This window comes from Oenanthe melanoleuca, chromosome 7, assembly GCF_029582105.1.
Source record: "Oenanthe melanoleuca isolate GR-GAL-2019-014 chromosome 7, OMel1.0, whole genome shotgun sequence".
In the NCBI taxonomy this organism is placed as follows: domain Eukaryota; kingdom Metazoa; phylum Chordata; class Aves; order Passeriformes; family Muscicapidae; genus Oenanthe; species Oenanthe melanoleuca.
The window spans coordinates 27,577,333-27,593,872 of NC_079341.1; the positions used below are offsets into that span (position 1 = coordinate 27,577,333).

General features: G+C 40.0%; 1 protein-coding gene across 3 annotated transcripts in view; it reads left to right on the top strand.

The window, feature by feature from the left end:
- The window catches only part of KALRN (kalirin RhoGEF kinase), a 455,469-nt gene that overhangs the window by 250,579 nt on the left and 188,350 nt on the right, over positions 1–16,540 (top strand). For all 3 annotated transcript variants that reach the window (XM_056495829.1, XM_056495830.1, XM_056495831.1), the window contains one exon: positions 14,899–15,090. In XM_056495829.1, the coding sequence (XP_056351804.1) occupies positions 14,899–15,090 (192 nt within the window). The remainder of the gene's footprint in view (positions 1–14,898; positions 15,091–16,540) is intronic.

Sequence of the window (16,540 nt, forward strand, 5' to 3'; positions counted from 1 at the left end):
TGGCGGCGCGCGTTCCGTGCCGGCCGCCGAGCATTGCCCCGCCGGGAACGGAGCGGGACCCGAGCGGCTCCTCCCGTCCCGCTGCTCTCCCACCCCTACAAAACCCAGCCTCTTCAAGGTCACCCAGAAAAACAACACCCCCAATATTTTATTTTTTTTTAATGCGAAGCTGGGTTAAAGCCAGGGTGGTTCTTGTCATCTGCGTTTATGGGATAAGCTGCTATCAAGGCTCTCGGGCCACATTAAGCTCGCAGCTACAACTGGGTTTGCATTTAGTACCTGTGTGTGTTTGCATGCAACAGTTGGTGTATTTTTCATGGTAATCCAAAGGGGCTGATGTTTATCATAGCACAACAAAGTACATGTTCTGAACAGCCTTGGCTCAAAATGTGTGGGGCTGTCCCTTCTTATCAAACACAGTGAGAAGGTTGACTTGAGGCTGAATGTGGCCGTTCATGGGGTTTGTCCAGTGCAGCAGCTCTCGGTTCAGGCCTTGTGTCTAAAACAGTTTTGATGCAGGTACAGGGCTGGATCCTCTATTCCTGACTCTGAAAGTTTTATGGGATTCATTTTGCCAAGGTATAAATGCAATTCAGTGGACTATCATTGCAAAGAAGAAGAGCCAGACAAAATGTGAGAGAAAGGCTGGATATTGCACTCTATCATTTGAGAAGCTATTAATTCCTGTTCTTGGGTGTCTGTGCTTGCCTTCCTTCAAGAGAGCTTTGGAAGATGATGATTAAACACCTGGACACTGGCTTTGTACCATCAAAGTTAAGCTTTGTGTACATGCACAGTTCCCTTTAGATGCAGCTCTTCCTTTTATTTATCTCAGGGAGATAAATGTTTCTTCTGCAAGTGAAGGCTTTCAGCAGAGACCTTGGAAGCCAAAGGCCTGTATCAGCTGTAAGAAATCAAAGCTCAGGTGATGTTCTTCATCTAAGAAGCAATTTGTTCTCCAATATTCCTTTCTAGACTATTCCCTTCCTCCACTCTGCTTCTACTAAAATACTGGCAGTTCAGAGTTTTTGAAAAGCCCTTGCAGATAAAAAGAACTTTAGGTGCAAATATGTTTAAAAAATACAGTTATGTTGTTTGCCATGTTGAATATCCAGAGGATCCAGTAATTTTGCAGGTAAAAATAGTATTCTGTGACCTCTCAGTCCCACATAGTTTTACTTGAACTGCTTTAAAACTAAGTGTGGTAATGGAATAGTCAGGCCAAAGCTGAATTACAAACAGCTACTTGTTTGGCCTTCATGATAAAAACCTAGTTCTTTCCCATACAAATTCCAGCTCTGTTGGATGTCGTTGTTCTAAAGTTTGGCATGAAATTCAGTACTGATGTAAAACAGCTAGGAATAAATTAAGAGTCCATGTTGATAATGAGCACTTAGGAAGCATTGTCCTAGGGTGGGTTTATAAATTAGTATTTTGTTTTACTTTTTACAATTTTGTGACCTATCTGGTTGTTGAAAGGAGTAGCTTGGTGGGCATGCTGGGTTTTTCCCTTTGGGTTGAGTGACTACAATTCTATGTAGGATGAAATATTAAGCCAAGACAGCGAGAAGGCAGACAGTTAAACCTGGTAAGAAACATGTTTAAAGTTTGCAATAATAACTGTACTTTCACTAATGCCAGATATTTTTTGAAATAACAAAAGCATGAGACAGGCAACAAAAAATGAGGCTTACTCTTATTTTCATCATCCTTTACATGGTCACTAGCAAGTTCTGAAGCTATAATCTACATTTTCCTGTTCATTTATGTAAATGTATTCACTTCTACTTAAAGAGGAAAAATGACCACTGGCAGCAGATCACACAGGCCTTTGTACCATGGTGCAGGAGCTCCAGAACTCTTGTTTTCTGCTCCTGGCTGGCATCAGGCTGCATCTGGCAGTCACAGACAGCAAAGGTCAGTGGAACTGCCAGCACATGGGCTGTCTGTGGAGGTTGTGTAGGCACTGCTGGATCCAAAAGCTTCTAACCTGGGGGCTGGATATTTTGTCATGGGAGCCATGGCCCAGCTCTGTGCATCTAGAAGCCTCTGGGTGGCTTGGGACCTATCTGCATTGCAAGAACAGGGACACTGAAATGCTCTGCAGGCCTGGGCCAGGAGCCAGAAGGGCTGGGGAGGGCTGGGCAGACTGCCTGGGTCAGAGTGATGCCTGGGGACTCGACTGCCAGACCTGAGCCAGGAGCAGGGCATGGGAGACGTTTTCCCTGAGGAAGCTGAAGGGAGGACTCTTCAGAGCACATTGTGGGTATCAGTCCCATGGGGATTCTGGTAGCAGCAGCCTGGCAAATCTTGTGGAAGCAGTGGGATTGAATTGGTGGCCAGTGGTGCTCCATGACCTATTGGTAGTGGGGAATCTGTTTTCAGACAGGCTCTATAATGGCACAGGGATTTTCCTGGCAGTGGTGTGAAGGGCTGTATCTATTATGCCATGTCTGTGAATTTGCATTTCAGTGTATCTCTCCTCAAGCTCAAGGTGATTTTCTTTCCTATTTCTTCTCTTCCAAAATTACTTGACAGCTGGATCTTTTCACTAAACCTCCTGCAGCATGATTCACAATCTAAATGCTCTGTATAAAATCTCAACTCTTGGCATTTTTTTACAATTGCCAGGAGCTAGCTTCCTATCACTGGTTTATTTGGGTAGGTTTATTTTTGTGTCTTTAAAATATGTTCCTTTAATTCCCTGTAAATGCATAATGCTATTTCCATGGTAGAAAAGGAGACAATGAAGCTACTTAAGAAATATATATTTTTAATTCTGGAAGTTCTGAAAAACAGAATTTCTATTGTCTGGTAAATTCTGAGATTTTTAAATAATTTCTTTTTGAATCAGAAGAAAGCCAATGTTTCCTAAAGAAGATAAATCCTGAAATTTGTTTCTTCAAGGCCCAAAACTTCTTAAAGAGAATACTGGAAAATTATAACACTGTGTTATAAACCAAGTACTAAAAATATATTCAATATGGTACTGATGTATCAGTTTAATAAATCTAGAGCTAAAATAAAAGGTATTTACCTCTGACAATTTCTGTGAAATATTCTCACTTAAAAAAGCCACTGCTGTTCTGACTGACCTGTCTGTATTGATGAAAACCATCATCATCTAAAGGCTTTTAAAACTTTCTGGTCATTTTTTTCTGTGCTCTTCTTATTGGCAGGTCAGTGGGTTATCAAACTGTACCTTATTGATTACAGCAGATGAATTGCAGCAATGTCCAAGTCTCATTTGTAATGATAGTGGACTGGTATTCTTCAATTTCTTGTAGCTATTGATAACAGGGAGGCTCAAGGGAGCAGCAGTGGCACTGAGAATCATATCAGCATTTTTGCCTTGAGATTCTGTTCTAGGGCAGGAGAAGAAGATGCCCCAGGCTGTGCTGCTGCCTCTGGGCCAGCCAGTGATGGCTTTAGGAGAATGGTACTACTGGTTATGACATTGCTGCCAATCACAAATGTGCTGCTTTGCAGACACTGGTAAAAAGGAAATTTAATGTAGATTAAACCAATATTGGGGATTTGTATGCAGCAACAGAGCAAAACAATTTTCAAGGACAGATTTCAAGTATTTGTTATCATTGTACAAATTTTCTGGAAATAGACTGAGTTCCATTGATCACTCTGCTGCACAAGATTTAGAACAAAATCACACTTCCAATTTCAGATAAATTGCTTATAATGAACTTGTTCTGAAGAGTGGAGAATCCAGTTTGATGGCTTGACACTGCAGAGAAGCTGCTTGGCAGTGTGATTGTGCCTTTCTTCTTTCCCTATATCATGGACCAGTAATTGTCCAGATGAAGGATGTACTCTTAGTCCCTCATCAGGTGTTTGAATTGTCTAAAAACTACACTTGCATTATGAGCCTACAGCAGAGGTTCTATACTGATTATGTATAAATTGAAAGTATTCAACCATCTTTTTAATGCATATAAACCTATTTTTAAAATTTATTTTCCTGTGATAGCTGTTCAGATCTCAATTTCCCTGTATAAAAATAGAGCAACCTCAGTGGATTTACAGAGCTCTTTTGGAATTACACGTGTGAATAGGGACAAAAATCCTAATGTGCATATAAATAATTCACTTGTTGATTCAGTGCTTGTAACCCAGCCATTAATCTTGCCCTCCATAACTGTGGTCTGTGAGGTCTGGTTTTGCATAACTGAGTCCCAAGGAAGCACTGGTTTGTGTCACTGTGGAAATGGCTTCTGGTTTGAGGCATTTAGGCTCCTTTGTTTAGTGTCTGGTTCAGAGCACCACCACATGCAGAAACACAGAGCCCTCTCCTCCTTTGCTGAGCCAGGGAGAGAAATTCTAAGGTTTCTAAGGTTGACATGAGAAAAGCAGCCGGAATCAGCCTTCTCATGCCTCTATGTTGGAAATGAAACTTGTTTGGAGAGAAAGAAATTGCAGAATTTGCAATTCCACAATTTGCAAGAAGTCAGGAACTGGGACAGGAGATGTCTCTGAACTGACAGTGTGTGCACACGTGTTAGTTTAGCATCACTGCCTGTTTCAGTATGCAGCTGACAGAATAGAAACCACAGTGTGCTCCAGAGCAATGGCTCCTATTAACACACAACTCTCATTTTTATCAGGGTGTTTTGAGCAATGCATGAGATTTTGTCAGTGCTGTTTTTTTTTTCTGTGCAGCGTAGGTGAGTCTTTGTGATATTGCCTCCTCTGGAGTAATGTCAAAGCTCAGTTCAGAAGTGCAAGGCATAAAGGGGTGGTTGGGACTCATTGGTATCAGGGAATGGGATGTGCAGCCTTCATGTTAAATGTGTCAGCTGAAGCAAGTGCAGTGCTGGGTGGAATGAAGGGGTTTCTGCTTGGAGAGGAGAGATGGCTGAGAGCACTGGGGTTTGGCCTCTGCCTCCTGGTTATTTTGCTAGTGGCCAGGATTTATATTGACAACCAGAGCTTGGATTTGTCAATGCCTACATCTCAAAGCTGAGCACGGGAAGAACTGGAAACCTGCAGTGCTCCATGGTGGGGAAGGGTCTGGTACCATCTCAGTCTTATTTTCTGTTGTCTTCTTGGATTTGTTTTAGGCTTAAAATAGATGTAATTGAAACCTCTGTAAAATCAGAGGAAGGTGTTTGTTCCCATAAAAAAATGGCTCAGATGAATACTACCAGTCAGGAATGCATTCACACCGTTTGTCCTTTGGAAAAAGGTAATCTTTCCTGACTCGGGGTGGAGAGCTGCTCCTCCCAGTTCCAGGCCCCTTCCCAAAGGATTCCCAGTTTCATCTGTGCCCCAGCACAGCCCCTCAGTGCACACTGAGTGATGGGCACTGCTCAGGCTTGGCTGCTCTGTGACAGAGCAGTGAAACCATCAAACACTGAACGGGAGAGAAGCAGCCCTGAGCACGGCCAGGGCTGACATGCCACTCACCTCTGAGTGTGCTCCCCCTTGGGGTGGGCAACTGGGTCACTAGGTCATCTCACCATTCAAATTCAGCTTTCTATAGGTGCATGTAAATGTGGGACAGAAAAAAAAATACATATATATATATGTGTATATATATATATATATGTATATATATATATTTCAGACCACAGAGCAGAACCCAATCTGTGTGCTAACATCAGGATGTGAAAAAAGGAGATTATTTTGAGATGAGAATGCTGGGAGGAGTAGGACTTGCTGTTTGGACCTGTTAGACATGCCTCCAGGATGGGGTTTGGCACAGAGACAGCAGGCAGAGAGAGATCAAAAGACAACTCAGAGAGATTTCTCTGATCTTTGTCTTTGTCTCATGTCATGGCCAGTCTTATCCATTGGGGGATGATTTGGGATTTTTGAAGGGGATTGGATAGGGAGAAGGAAGGACTCAGAAACACTAAATAAAGAATACACTAGGAAGCTGTCAGGTTTTTTTAATAGCAAAAATATGGCAGATGTTGACTGTAGAGGCAGTATCTCATATGCCTGCAATATTCATGGGGATCTACTACTTGCCAAAAATCAGTACATTTTATATCATGAACATTTCTGGTGGGAACGCCTCTGTACCAGATTTCTCACTGTAAGTCATTATTAAGATATATTTATCTCAGATCATGTGTGGCCCCCTAATAAGAGCCAGAAATAAAACCATGATATCTTTCTAAATCTTTGTTTTACTTATGGATAAGCTGAATTGAATTTCATTCACACAGTAGAACACATTTTTAAAATGCACCCCATATGAGTGCTTTCTGGCCAGCATGAAAAATGGTAGTTCCTGTCTGGAACTTCTCTAAAGTGTAGGAATAAGTCTGGTATAAAATAAATAAAATGGCCTGTTACTTCCAGGGTAGTGAAACCTTCTTCCATTTTTCCTCAATATTAGAATGCAATACATCTTCCTAGGTTTTATAGGACACTTTAATCTTTTGAAGTTTTAGGGAAGACAAAGCCTTTAGTCCATCCTACTTTGGTGGCACCTCTGAAGAACTAATTTGATGGGTAAGCCATACAGACAGTTCACATGTCAGGGAAGCAACGGTGATGAAAAATTGGTTTATAAATCTAATAAGATTCAGAGAATGGTTTCTACTCATTTGAAACAAATTCCAGTGTGTAAACCATGACAGAGAGATGAATTAATGCTGACAGTGAAGAGATTCTGAATCCAAAGGGACAGTCTTCCTGACCTGCTTCTAAAGATGCTCAGCTAGAACAAGGAGATGAAGTAAAAAGTTACTTCAATTTTAATTGAAGCTGGGGGAGACTGTTTTATTATTGTAGAGAGCAGAGGGGCATTCTCCATGCAATTGTCTGAGATCCAGAGAGCAGGGAGATGGGGATGGATGTTATCTGAGTGGTGGGAAGGTGATGTGTTACCATTCCTGCTGACAAGATATTTTAAGAAACTTCCTTTTGCAAAATGGAAATACCCAAATTGTGAACAGGACAGAAGTGTTGGTGTTTAATTCTAACTGTGTGTTTGTTTCTGGTAGGCAGTGTACTGAAGTGTGAGGTTTATTCTGGAAAGATTTTGATTTTTTTTTTTAAAGTGATGAATTTTAAAAAGACTCTTTGCTGCAAATTAAATTTAACAGGGCAAATTGGAGGGACCCAGGAGAACACCAAGGGGCTCTCTGCTTTCCTCTGAATCTTATATAGAATCTTAATATAGACAGTGCTAGGACATGGCACCACAAGATGTGATCCCCTCACTGAGAGCATCTCCTGCACCACTCCCACCTGGGCTGGTGCATGGGAGCTGATGCAATGCAGCATGTCAGAGAGGAAACCTGTATTTCAAAGGAGCAGCAGCAAAAATTTCATTAAATCTCTGCACCCTTCTTCTTGTAGCAGCAGTGCACTGACTGTGCTTAGAGGATGTGGCATATCTTTCTCTGTTTTTTTTTCTGCCAACAATCAGTTTGCTTGTCAGAGGTGGCCTTTCACTTACGGCAAAAAAAAGAGTTCACTGCAAATCTGGAGGTCCTGTGATGCATTAATGGTACACTTACCTTTCTGCAGCAGCCTGTGTTGCCTTTTTGTCATATATTAACAAACGAAAAGAATGATTTCTATGTGATATATATGCAGCACTGTTCAGCTGTATAGGAATTCACAAGCTGAAAGATCAGGAAAATGAGGGTCAAAGTTTTTGCCAAATTTTCTTCCATTAAACATTATCTCATTTGATGAACAGTCCCATACCACTCCTAATGGGCTTCAGGAAAGGTTTTCTGACACCTTTCATGTGAACCTTTCAAGTGCTAATCTTCACATTAATGGAAATAAGAGCATAGCTGAGTTAGGGTGGTGGGGGAAACAGAGAGGAAATGCTTTGCTGTCTTATTTGAAGTATTATAAAAAATGTATTTCACAGAATTCACATTCTCACAAGTTATTTCTGCTTTTGTTTTGAAGGCAACTGTGATTCAAGTTGTACTTGGTGCTGGCTTTTCCCAGTGCTGCTGACAGTCCAAAGCTTTTTAATACTCTCTTTGCTGAATCTTTGAACTCTCCAAACCATGAGCATGATATTAAACCCAGAATGCCTGGAGTTATTTCAGTTCCAGAGACCAACCGGACTTGATAAAGCTGTCATGATTGCACTGTATCTGTAGGGCTCAGGAAAGATGTGATGTGAGCTTTTGGGACAGAAAACAATACCATGCCCTCCTGGATTGCTGCTCACCTTGGAGCTGCTCTCTGTTTATTTCTCCACCTGCCTTCCCTTTTGCTCCTATCATAAAGAAGTTGTGGAGCTTTGCTCTGAACCACCTGGGTTTTTTGATTATATTAATCATTTAAGAAGTTTTCAAAAGGAGCTGCATTTCACTCCTGACAGTTTGCCTTCTTGTGCTCCCTTGTCATTTCCACAAAAGAAAATGCTTTCCTCATTTTTGCTGAATTTCAGAGGCTCAGTTACCGTACAGTTGCTTGAGCAGCTCTCAGTTGTACACTCTGCAAGTTACTCAATTCAGTGATAATTCAGTGATAATTCTGTGCAAGTGGTGCACTCACTGTGCTGCATAACACTGAGCATGAGTTTGGTTTCATGTTTGGCACCAGAACTACTGTTTTGTTGTCTTCACTGTCCTTCTTTCCTTGCTGCTGCTCACTTTCCCATTCCTGATCCTGTACAAGGATGTTCACAAAGTGAAGGGACCAAGCTGTTTTCATGTATATAACCAAGGATAAAACACTAGAATAAAACCCAGCCAGTAATCATCATCATTCCCTAATTCTTATTGATCCTTGTAAAGACCATAAAATATTGGAACACCAGGAACATTTCATCATCTCATTTTAATATTCTGTTTGGATATGCTTTTACCAGAAGACCAGTAAGATGGCAGACAATAAAAACTGAAATATCCTATAAACACAAAATGAGCCTACATGTAGTTTGCTTTGCCAGCTGTCCACCTCTCTTGGTCTCAGGATGACTCTGAAGATGCCTGAGAAGTGTAGATCTTTGCCAAGCAAGCTTTTGTTCTTTATGTATTTGTACTGTGTACACACAGATGTACATCTATGTGTCTTTATATACTTATTAATATTAGATGTGTGATTTTAAATGTAATTTAAAATATTTTTCACTATATTTCACTGGCATTTCATTGAATAATGGTTGTGATCACATTGGAGTTAATTAGCATGATTGTGGTAATGGGAGTGTTTTCTACTTGATGTATGAGTGCCCTACTGATTGAGATGAACAATTGGTGGGATGAAATAACACCATAGTCAATTTTTTTTTTTTTTTTTAATCTAAAGTAAGCACTCAATATGAAATAGCACAAAGAGAAATTCTTTTAGCTAATGTATTCACAGCTATTAATTCTAATCTTGCTTATTTATTAGTTTAAAGGTATGGGGTAGCTTTTAATCAATTTGTCTAGCATTTCAGAGTTGATGTAATGTGTGTCACCCCTTTAAATTCAAATAATAAATTCATGTTGTTTTGTATGTGAACCCTGAGGGAAAATGAAAATAACAATACATGGAAAAATATCTGGTTCTTCAAAATGGTCAGTGAAGAATCTGGGTTGTATCCACTTTGTCATTCCTGGGAATATTTCACATCTAATAAATACTGAAAAATGCCATATGCTTGTAATTAAAACATACACATGCAATATATTATACATAATATTTTATACAATTGACTGAAATAATGGAATTACTGGAAGTGTAAAGTAGTCAGTATCAACATGATATCAGTGCAAGGAGAACTGGGGTGAAATTATGACAAGAAAAACTAAAGATGAATTGCCATATTTAAGGGAAGAACAGACTGAGGAAGAAGGTGCTGATGGAAATTTCATTAGCCTGGATATTTTTTTAAAAGGTCTGAAGAAATTTCCATTCTAGTGTATTGTGGGGGACAATCCTGTAGTGACAGAGTGAGTGGTTGCATTACCTCAGAGAAATGTTCTGCCTGTAAGTTCTGTGACTGTAATTCCTGGTAAGCCTGTTTTGAATTAGAACCACAGAGCACAAGTAAGAATATAAGTCTTGATTTGATTATGTGCAATTCAAATGGAATAAAATCACAACTTATATTAGATCATCATATGCACTTAGCCTTTGCCCTTCTTAAGGGAGGAGGTATTTTGACAAAGATGGATGCTTCCTTAAACCCCAGATTTATTTATCAAAGAAATGTTTCATTGTGGTCACTTATTTTAGCTTTAGAATATCATGTTACTAGAGATATAATTCTTCACAAAGGCCTGACTGTGAGATCACTTAACCTCAACAAATACTGGAGCTAATTTTAACAAAGTAGCTTGAGCAAAGAATCTGATAGCAGTAACTGAGCTTTGTAATAAAGGATAACAGTGGTTTATAAGGCTTGACAAAACTGCAGAATCAGCTCCACAATTACAGTTTTGCCAATGTGAATGGTGCTGTAGTTTCTTTGGGCAGGAGTTCTACTCGCTGTCTATGCACAGAACAGGTACCAGCCCTCCAGAGTTCTTTTTTTAGCCCTTTGCCATTTTTTCTGCCCTGTAATCTTGGGGAGATGGTTAGAAGGCTGACCCAATTCTCCCTGAAGTCAGTAAAATCCTTTTTACTCTTTTTGGTAAGAGCTGGATCAGGCTTTGAACTTTGTCTCTACATCCCCACTTCCCAGCAGGAGTGCTGATACAGACATTTCATCTTTGGTACTGAAGAGCTGAGTCACAACTGCAAAGAACATAAAGGAGATATCACATCAGAGAAAGCCTAATAAGTCTCCTAAACTTCAGCCTGCAGGCATAATAGGGGATTCACATCACTCATCTTTAGTCAAGAATATCAGATCTAAGCTAGTCCTCTTACTCTCTCTAGTTGGTACTTCCTGGCCTCCAGATGCCATCTCTTCTTGCCCTTTTCATGGTAAAACCCAGCTGACAAAGCTCTCTCAATCAATGCAAGGAACTTTTTCCTGGAACTGCCTTGCACAGCCCCAGAAATAGATTAATACAGACTAGTGCTACCTCATTCCCCTTATCTCAACACCTACTTGGGAAGTGAATTCTGGGGTATGTAGTTTGTGTTTAATGTGATCATGTACCTGATCACCTGCTATGTTCCCCCTCATGTTCCTCCTGATGTTTACAAGAAACACTTTTCTCTGGCTGATGGGAATGGCTCACAGCCCACTGGACAACTTAGAGACAGTTACCATGAAAATCCCTCAAATAAAATAAACAGCTGTAAAATAGTGTACAATAAACAGCTGTAAAACAGTGTCCAGTGGCAGATTGTCCTGGAAAAACTTGTCCAGATTAAGGGCATGAACTCTTCCCTGGACTACCACTAGACACAGCTATTTGCAGTGTAATCAGCCTAAAAACATGCAGCAATAAACTAGTTACATGTGTAGTTCCTAGCAGTAGATAAAAACTACATGGAATAATTTTCTGTAAAAGCACATGGGGCAAAACCAAAATGCTGCACTAAATTGATTGATACCTTAAAAATGTGAGGAAGATGACAAAGATTGGATGGATGGATGGATGGATGGATGGATGGATAGATAGATAGATAGATAGATAGATAGATAGATAGATAGATAGATTGATAGATTTTCTTGTGTTTGCAGATTTCATTATTGAAATAGATCATTATGCAAAGCTTGGTCTACCAAGATTATTAAGAGATGTGAGGTGGAGGCTGGTTTTGTGCATGAAATGGTGCAGAAGTGTAGAATGCCAATTAGCAGTTCACTGAGAATTTCAAATGTTTGCTCATGACAGTTCTTTCATGGGTAATACAATATTAAGAAAAAATGCCACACAAACCTAAAATTTCAGAAAGCACGTCATTTTATGACTGATAGGTTTTTGTTTTTTTCTGGATAACTTGTGCTATTATTGTTTTTGAGGAACTAATCTCCACAGATAAAGAGGAGAGATTCTTCTTGGGATCTCTCTTCTGTAGAGATCAGTCATTTTATTTCAGGATACTACAGAAAACCTGCTTCAGTCTGCAGTTTGCAGTAAAGGGGAACCATGATTGTCCTTCTAGAAGCAAAAATTTACTTCTGCAGTTGCATTAGATCTTACCTTCTTCCAAAGTCTTGAACTGTAATGCCAGTTTGCAGATGTGCCAGATCCCGTGCTCCTGCCAGATGTCAGAAGGGCTGGGAATCTGAGCTAACCTCTTCTGGCTGGGAATAGTGGGACAAGGAGGCACTTCATGCTTTTCTTCATTGTACAGCTTCATTTTCTCTTGGATTCTCCCTGCCTGATCCAGAGTTATGTCACACCAAAAATGTGTCAAGTGCTTCAAAGAAATAAAATAGGGGTCTGTACCCCAAAGAGCTTACTAACAAGAGAGCAAACTCAGAATGGAAATGAAGGGAGCAGGGAAGCTGTGCAGCATTACAGCACCAACCAGGATGAATCTCTCTGGTTCAAAAGTGCTTTGGTTCAATGCTTGAAGAGAAATAGATGCACATGAAAATATTTGATATGTGTAACAACGTCTGGTATGATTTATGTGCACTTCAAGCAAACAAACAGAAGAGAAGTAGAGCAAGCCTTCAGCAAATGAGTAACCTCTGGCTTATTTGGCCAGAGCTGTGTGTACATTTTGATAGCTGACAAGAGGGGATAGCCTTTTGATGAGCACATCAAGCTCAGGAGTTCAAGGAGAGGGTGGGTAACTTCTAAATGTGGCTGCTTATCTGAAATGCATCTAAATCTCTTAAATCTGCAACAGTGAGCTAGAAATCTCTTAGCACTAGGCCTTCATTTTAGAATGCCAGGAATATAACCATTAGTTGTTTTTCCTAATCAGTGAACTCATCTCATCCACAGGGAATTCGACATAGCACGTGTTGGAGTCAGTAAACTGCAATGGCTTTCAGCAGAGATGGACCTAAATGTCTTAGGGACAAATGCAGCTAATCTGTGTCCATACTGTATTTCAAAAAAACTCTTTTGTGTCCCAAATCTGTGCCACAACGAGAGGGGGAAGGCATTTACAAGTGCAGTAAATAATACATATAAAAGCAGGAACACTCTTCTGCTCTGGGAGCTGGACTGGTGTGTGAGCTGTTGTGGTGGTAATGTGTGAAAAACCCTGGAGTGGACTAGACTTTGAAAAATTGTGCTAGCTTTGGCATCTGCTCCAAATGCTATTGGAAGAGGATCATTCAGAAAGGATACTGTTAAGTGAAACTGGACCCTAATTCAGATCACATTAAATGGAACATTTTTTACAAACTCTCAGGTAAAGAGGTTTCCAAAAAATGATTACTAAAACATAAAATTTTGCTGCTGTTAACAGCCTAACCATTATAGCAGTAGCCTGAAAGTGAGGGAATAAAAATTTACTATTGGTAACAAAACTGTCTCAAATATGTTCTTTGCAGTCCAAAAGGAGAAATGCAAATACCGGATATTTATAGTCAGCCCTCAGAAACTGGCAAAATGAACAGTGAATGAGATGTTTTCTTTTTGCTTTTTTAACTAGAAATATTTTCCCCCATTAAACATTTGGAGGTCAATGCTCCATCTCTGTATTGAACATTTTCTCAAATAACAACTGTTGACTGCTGCAGGATATTATCTAAGTAGGAACAACATGGCTTGATTCATTGCTTTTATTTTTGATTTATTAATGTAATGCTTAGAACTATGTGTGTGTCCACAGTGTTCAGAGCTATTTTGTGTATGTGCATCAAGTTAATGCATTTTTAAACTGAGGAGGATTTTGTCAAGGAAGGTGCTACAATTCTACTATTGAAGCAGAGGTTAAAATTCCCAGTGGGAGCAGTCTCAAGCCAATGCCAAGAAGTTCTGAAGATCTAGCCCAGTAATGGAAGCACCCTTAAGCAGATAACTTTGTCTCTCTTTATTTTTTTAAGTGTTGAATACCAAAGAGCAATTGGCCTCATCTTGAGTGAAGAAAGCTTTTGTATGACAGCAAGGGCTGGCTTTGTTTAGTTTGCTAAACAAAGCTGAGTAAGGCATAGCTCCATGGTTCTGGAGAAAATGACTGCACTCGCTTTCTATTTCTCCTGTTAGTCATGAGACTCTCTGGTGTATTAGTTGAGTGGTGCTTTCCAGAGATGTGAAATAGAGAGAAAGGATGGGAGGGAGTTTGAAACCTGAGGGAAGTTGGATGGAGTTCCCCTCTCTTACTTGACAGTCTAGCACATTTTGGGTGCATTAATTTGCTTCTGGGTTCTTCAGTTCCCTCTCTATAAAGTAGGAGTCATACACCTCATATCATAAAGGCTGTGGTACAAACCTATTCAGGACAGTGCAGTGTTCAAATTCTTGTGTAATGCAGGGTAGGTACATACCCTGGGTAAACTGGAAATGAGCATTACATACTGGCAGCTGCAAGTAAATCACATGGACTCACTCCATCTAGAAGTATGATGCAGAACCATAGACAAGAGGAAAAAACCATAGAAGGAGCTTGAAGACATGGTCTATCTCACAAAATCCAGTAAAAGGCCAATATTTCTTGGGGCTGAGACATCTCTGGCTAGCATGGTTACATGCTGTAGTGTGAGAGCAGCTGGGAGGTCACTGCTGCAAGCTGGTGGCTGAGTGTCACGTGAGGCACTGCAGCCTTCTGAGCTGGAGAGTCCCACTTGCTTCATGGCATTATCTTTGAGAAATCGCAGGGAACTTGGAAATAAACAAATGGGAGATCCTATTGCTGTGCCTGGCAGGATTGGGTTGGGGTGGAGTGTTTCAAATAAGAAATTATTTCATATGTACTCAGGCATTAGTCTACGTGGCTTTGTACTTTCTCCTTTCACAGATGGCAGTGCCACTAGGAAATATCGCTATTATTTCAAAACTCTGGTAATCACTTGCTTTCATGCTTAAAGATAAACAGCCTCTTTCAGAGGTTTACTTGCCACAGCTGTATCCCTCATACTGTGTTTTTTGCTTTGTTTGCTGGTAGAATACATACACCAATGCAGACAAGCTCTTGGAGGCTGCAGAGCAGTTGGCTCAGACTGGGGAATGTGACCCTGAAGAGATCTATAAAGCAGCCAGGCATCTGGAAGTTCGGATTCAGGACTTTGTCCGGAGGGTGGAACAGAGGAAACTTCTCTTGGACATGTCAGTCTCCTTCCATACCCACACCAAAGAGGTAAGATGTGCATGAGGGAATTTTGCTGTATATTCTAGAGTGCTGCAAGAGGCTGGCTGTGAAAACTCAGATCACAGAGAAAAGGAGTTTTCACCACACAGGGCTGATGTTATCCAGTTCATTTCATGCACTGGAGTAACTGTTGTAAAGAGGAAATACAATGTGAATGAAGCATATGAATGTTACAGCACACTAAAATATAGTGGTGCTTAATCACAACTAGAATATATTGTTAGCAAGAATTCTCTTGTAAGAACGTGAGTTGATATTGACACTTTAAGTATAAACATACCAGCAGCATGATCCTCTGAGGATTCCATTTAAATGTACTGTTAATTAATATATCCAATATCATTATGTGTTACTAGAAATCTTACATTGTTTAATGAGGCAGACTTGACTTTTCAAAACAACTGTTAAAGAAAAAAACGGCCACATACTGATACAGTGAATCAGTGAGGACCTGAATAAATGCTGTTTAGTGTAATTGAAAAATATCCAGAGATAAGACTGACTTGCCAGAGGAGATACAGTGGACAGGACATCAAATGGGAGGCCACTGGGGATGTAATTAAAGCATACTTCACATTTTCTGCAGTCCAAAGGCCATTCAGTGGTGAGTGACTTTTAAAGATAGGGTTTCTGCTGAGAGAGATGGAATTAGTCAGGATTGTTGTTTTCATGTTCTGCAACATCTGTTTGCAAAAGCATGCTTGATCAGGAAGATACTCAGAGAGGCTGAAATCTTTGCCCATGCTTGTTGATTTACATGTTACAAACAAGTTGCATATATCAGGCTTCAGTGTGCTGGGGAGCCCCTGAAGTAGAAGGCATATGCATATATTTATATATATATGTATGGAAGATGGAATTTACAGCATGTATATTATAGCTGTTGGTACATGAAGATTTTTCTTCTACATCCTGCTTCTGCAATATAATAATATAATAAATATACTAAAATAGAGTTAACTTTCAGCTTGTGGATAATGCTGTTGCTCCCAGAGTTGCTCAAACACTTGCAGCTATGTTGGTTTGCCACTGGGGAGACTTAATTGGTTATTTCCTCAGTAAAAATTATTTCATAACAGTTTCCTGCTGTGATTAACCTTGATTCACCTCTGCAGGTGATGACTAGTGAAAAAAAAAAGATAGTTACTGGTATTGTGTAGCCTAATTTGGCTTTGGGAAATAAAGCCTCCTTGTATGAAGTGATTGGAATACTACTGTTCTTCAACAAGAAAAGAGTTTGCCTGCTCTACACACCTGGTGTTGATAAACTGTGCTTTGGTGAATAAAAATGCAGATGCATTAAAAAATTCATATTTTTAAAAAATTGTTTTAAAAACCAGTCTTCTGTGGTAGCATCCATGCTGTTCTCTAGATGCTAAGAGTAAATGCTAAGTCTGCCTCATTAATGTTTTCCCATGAGACAGATTGGTTCTGTGAT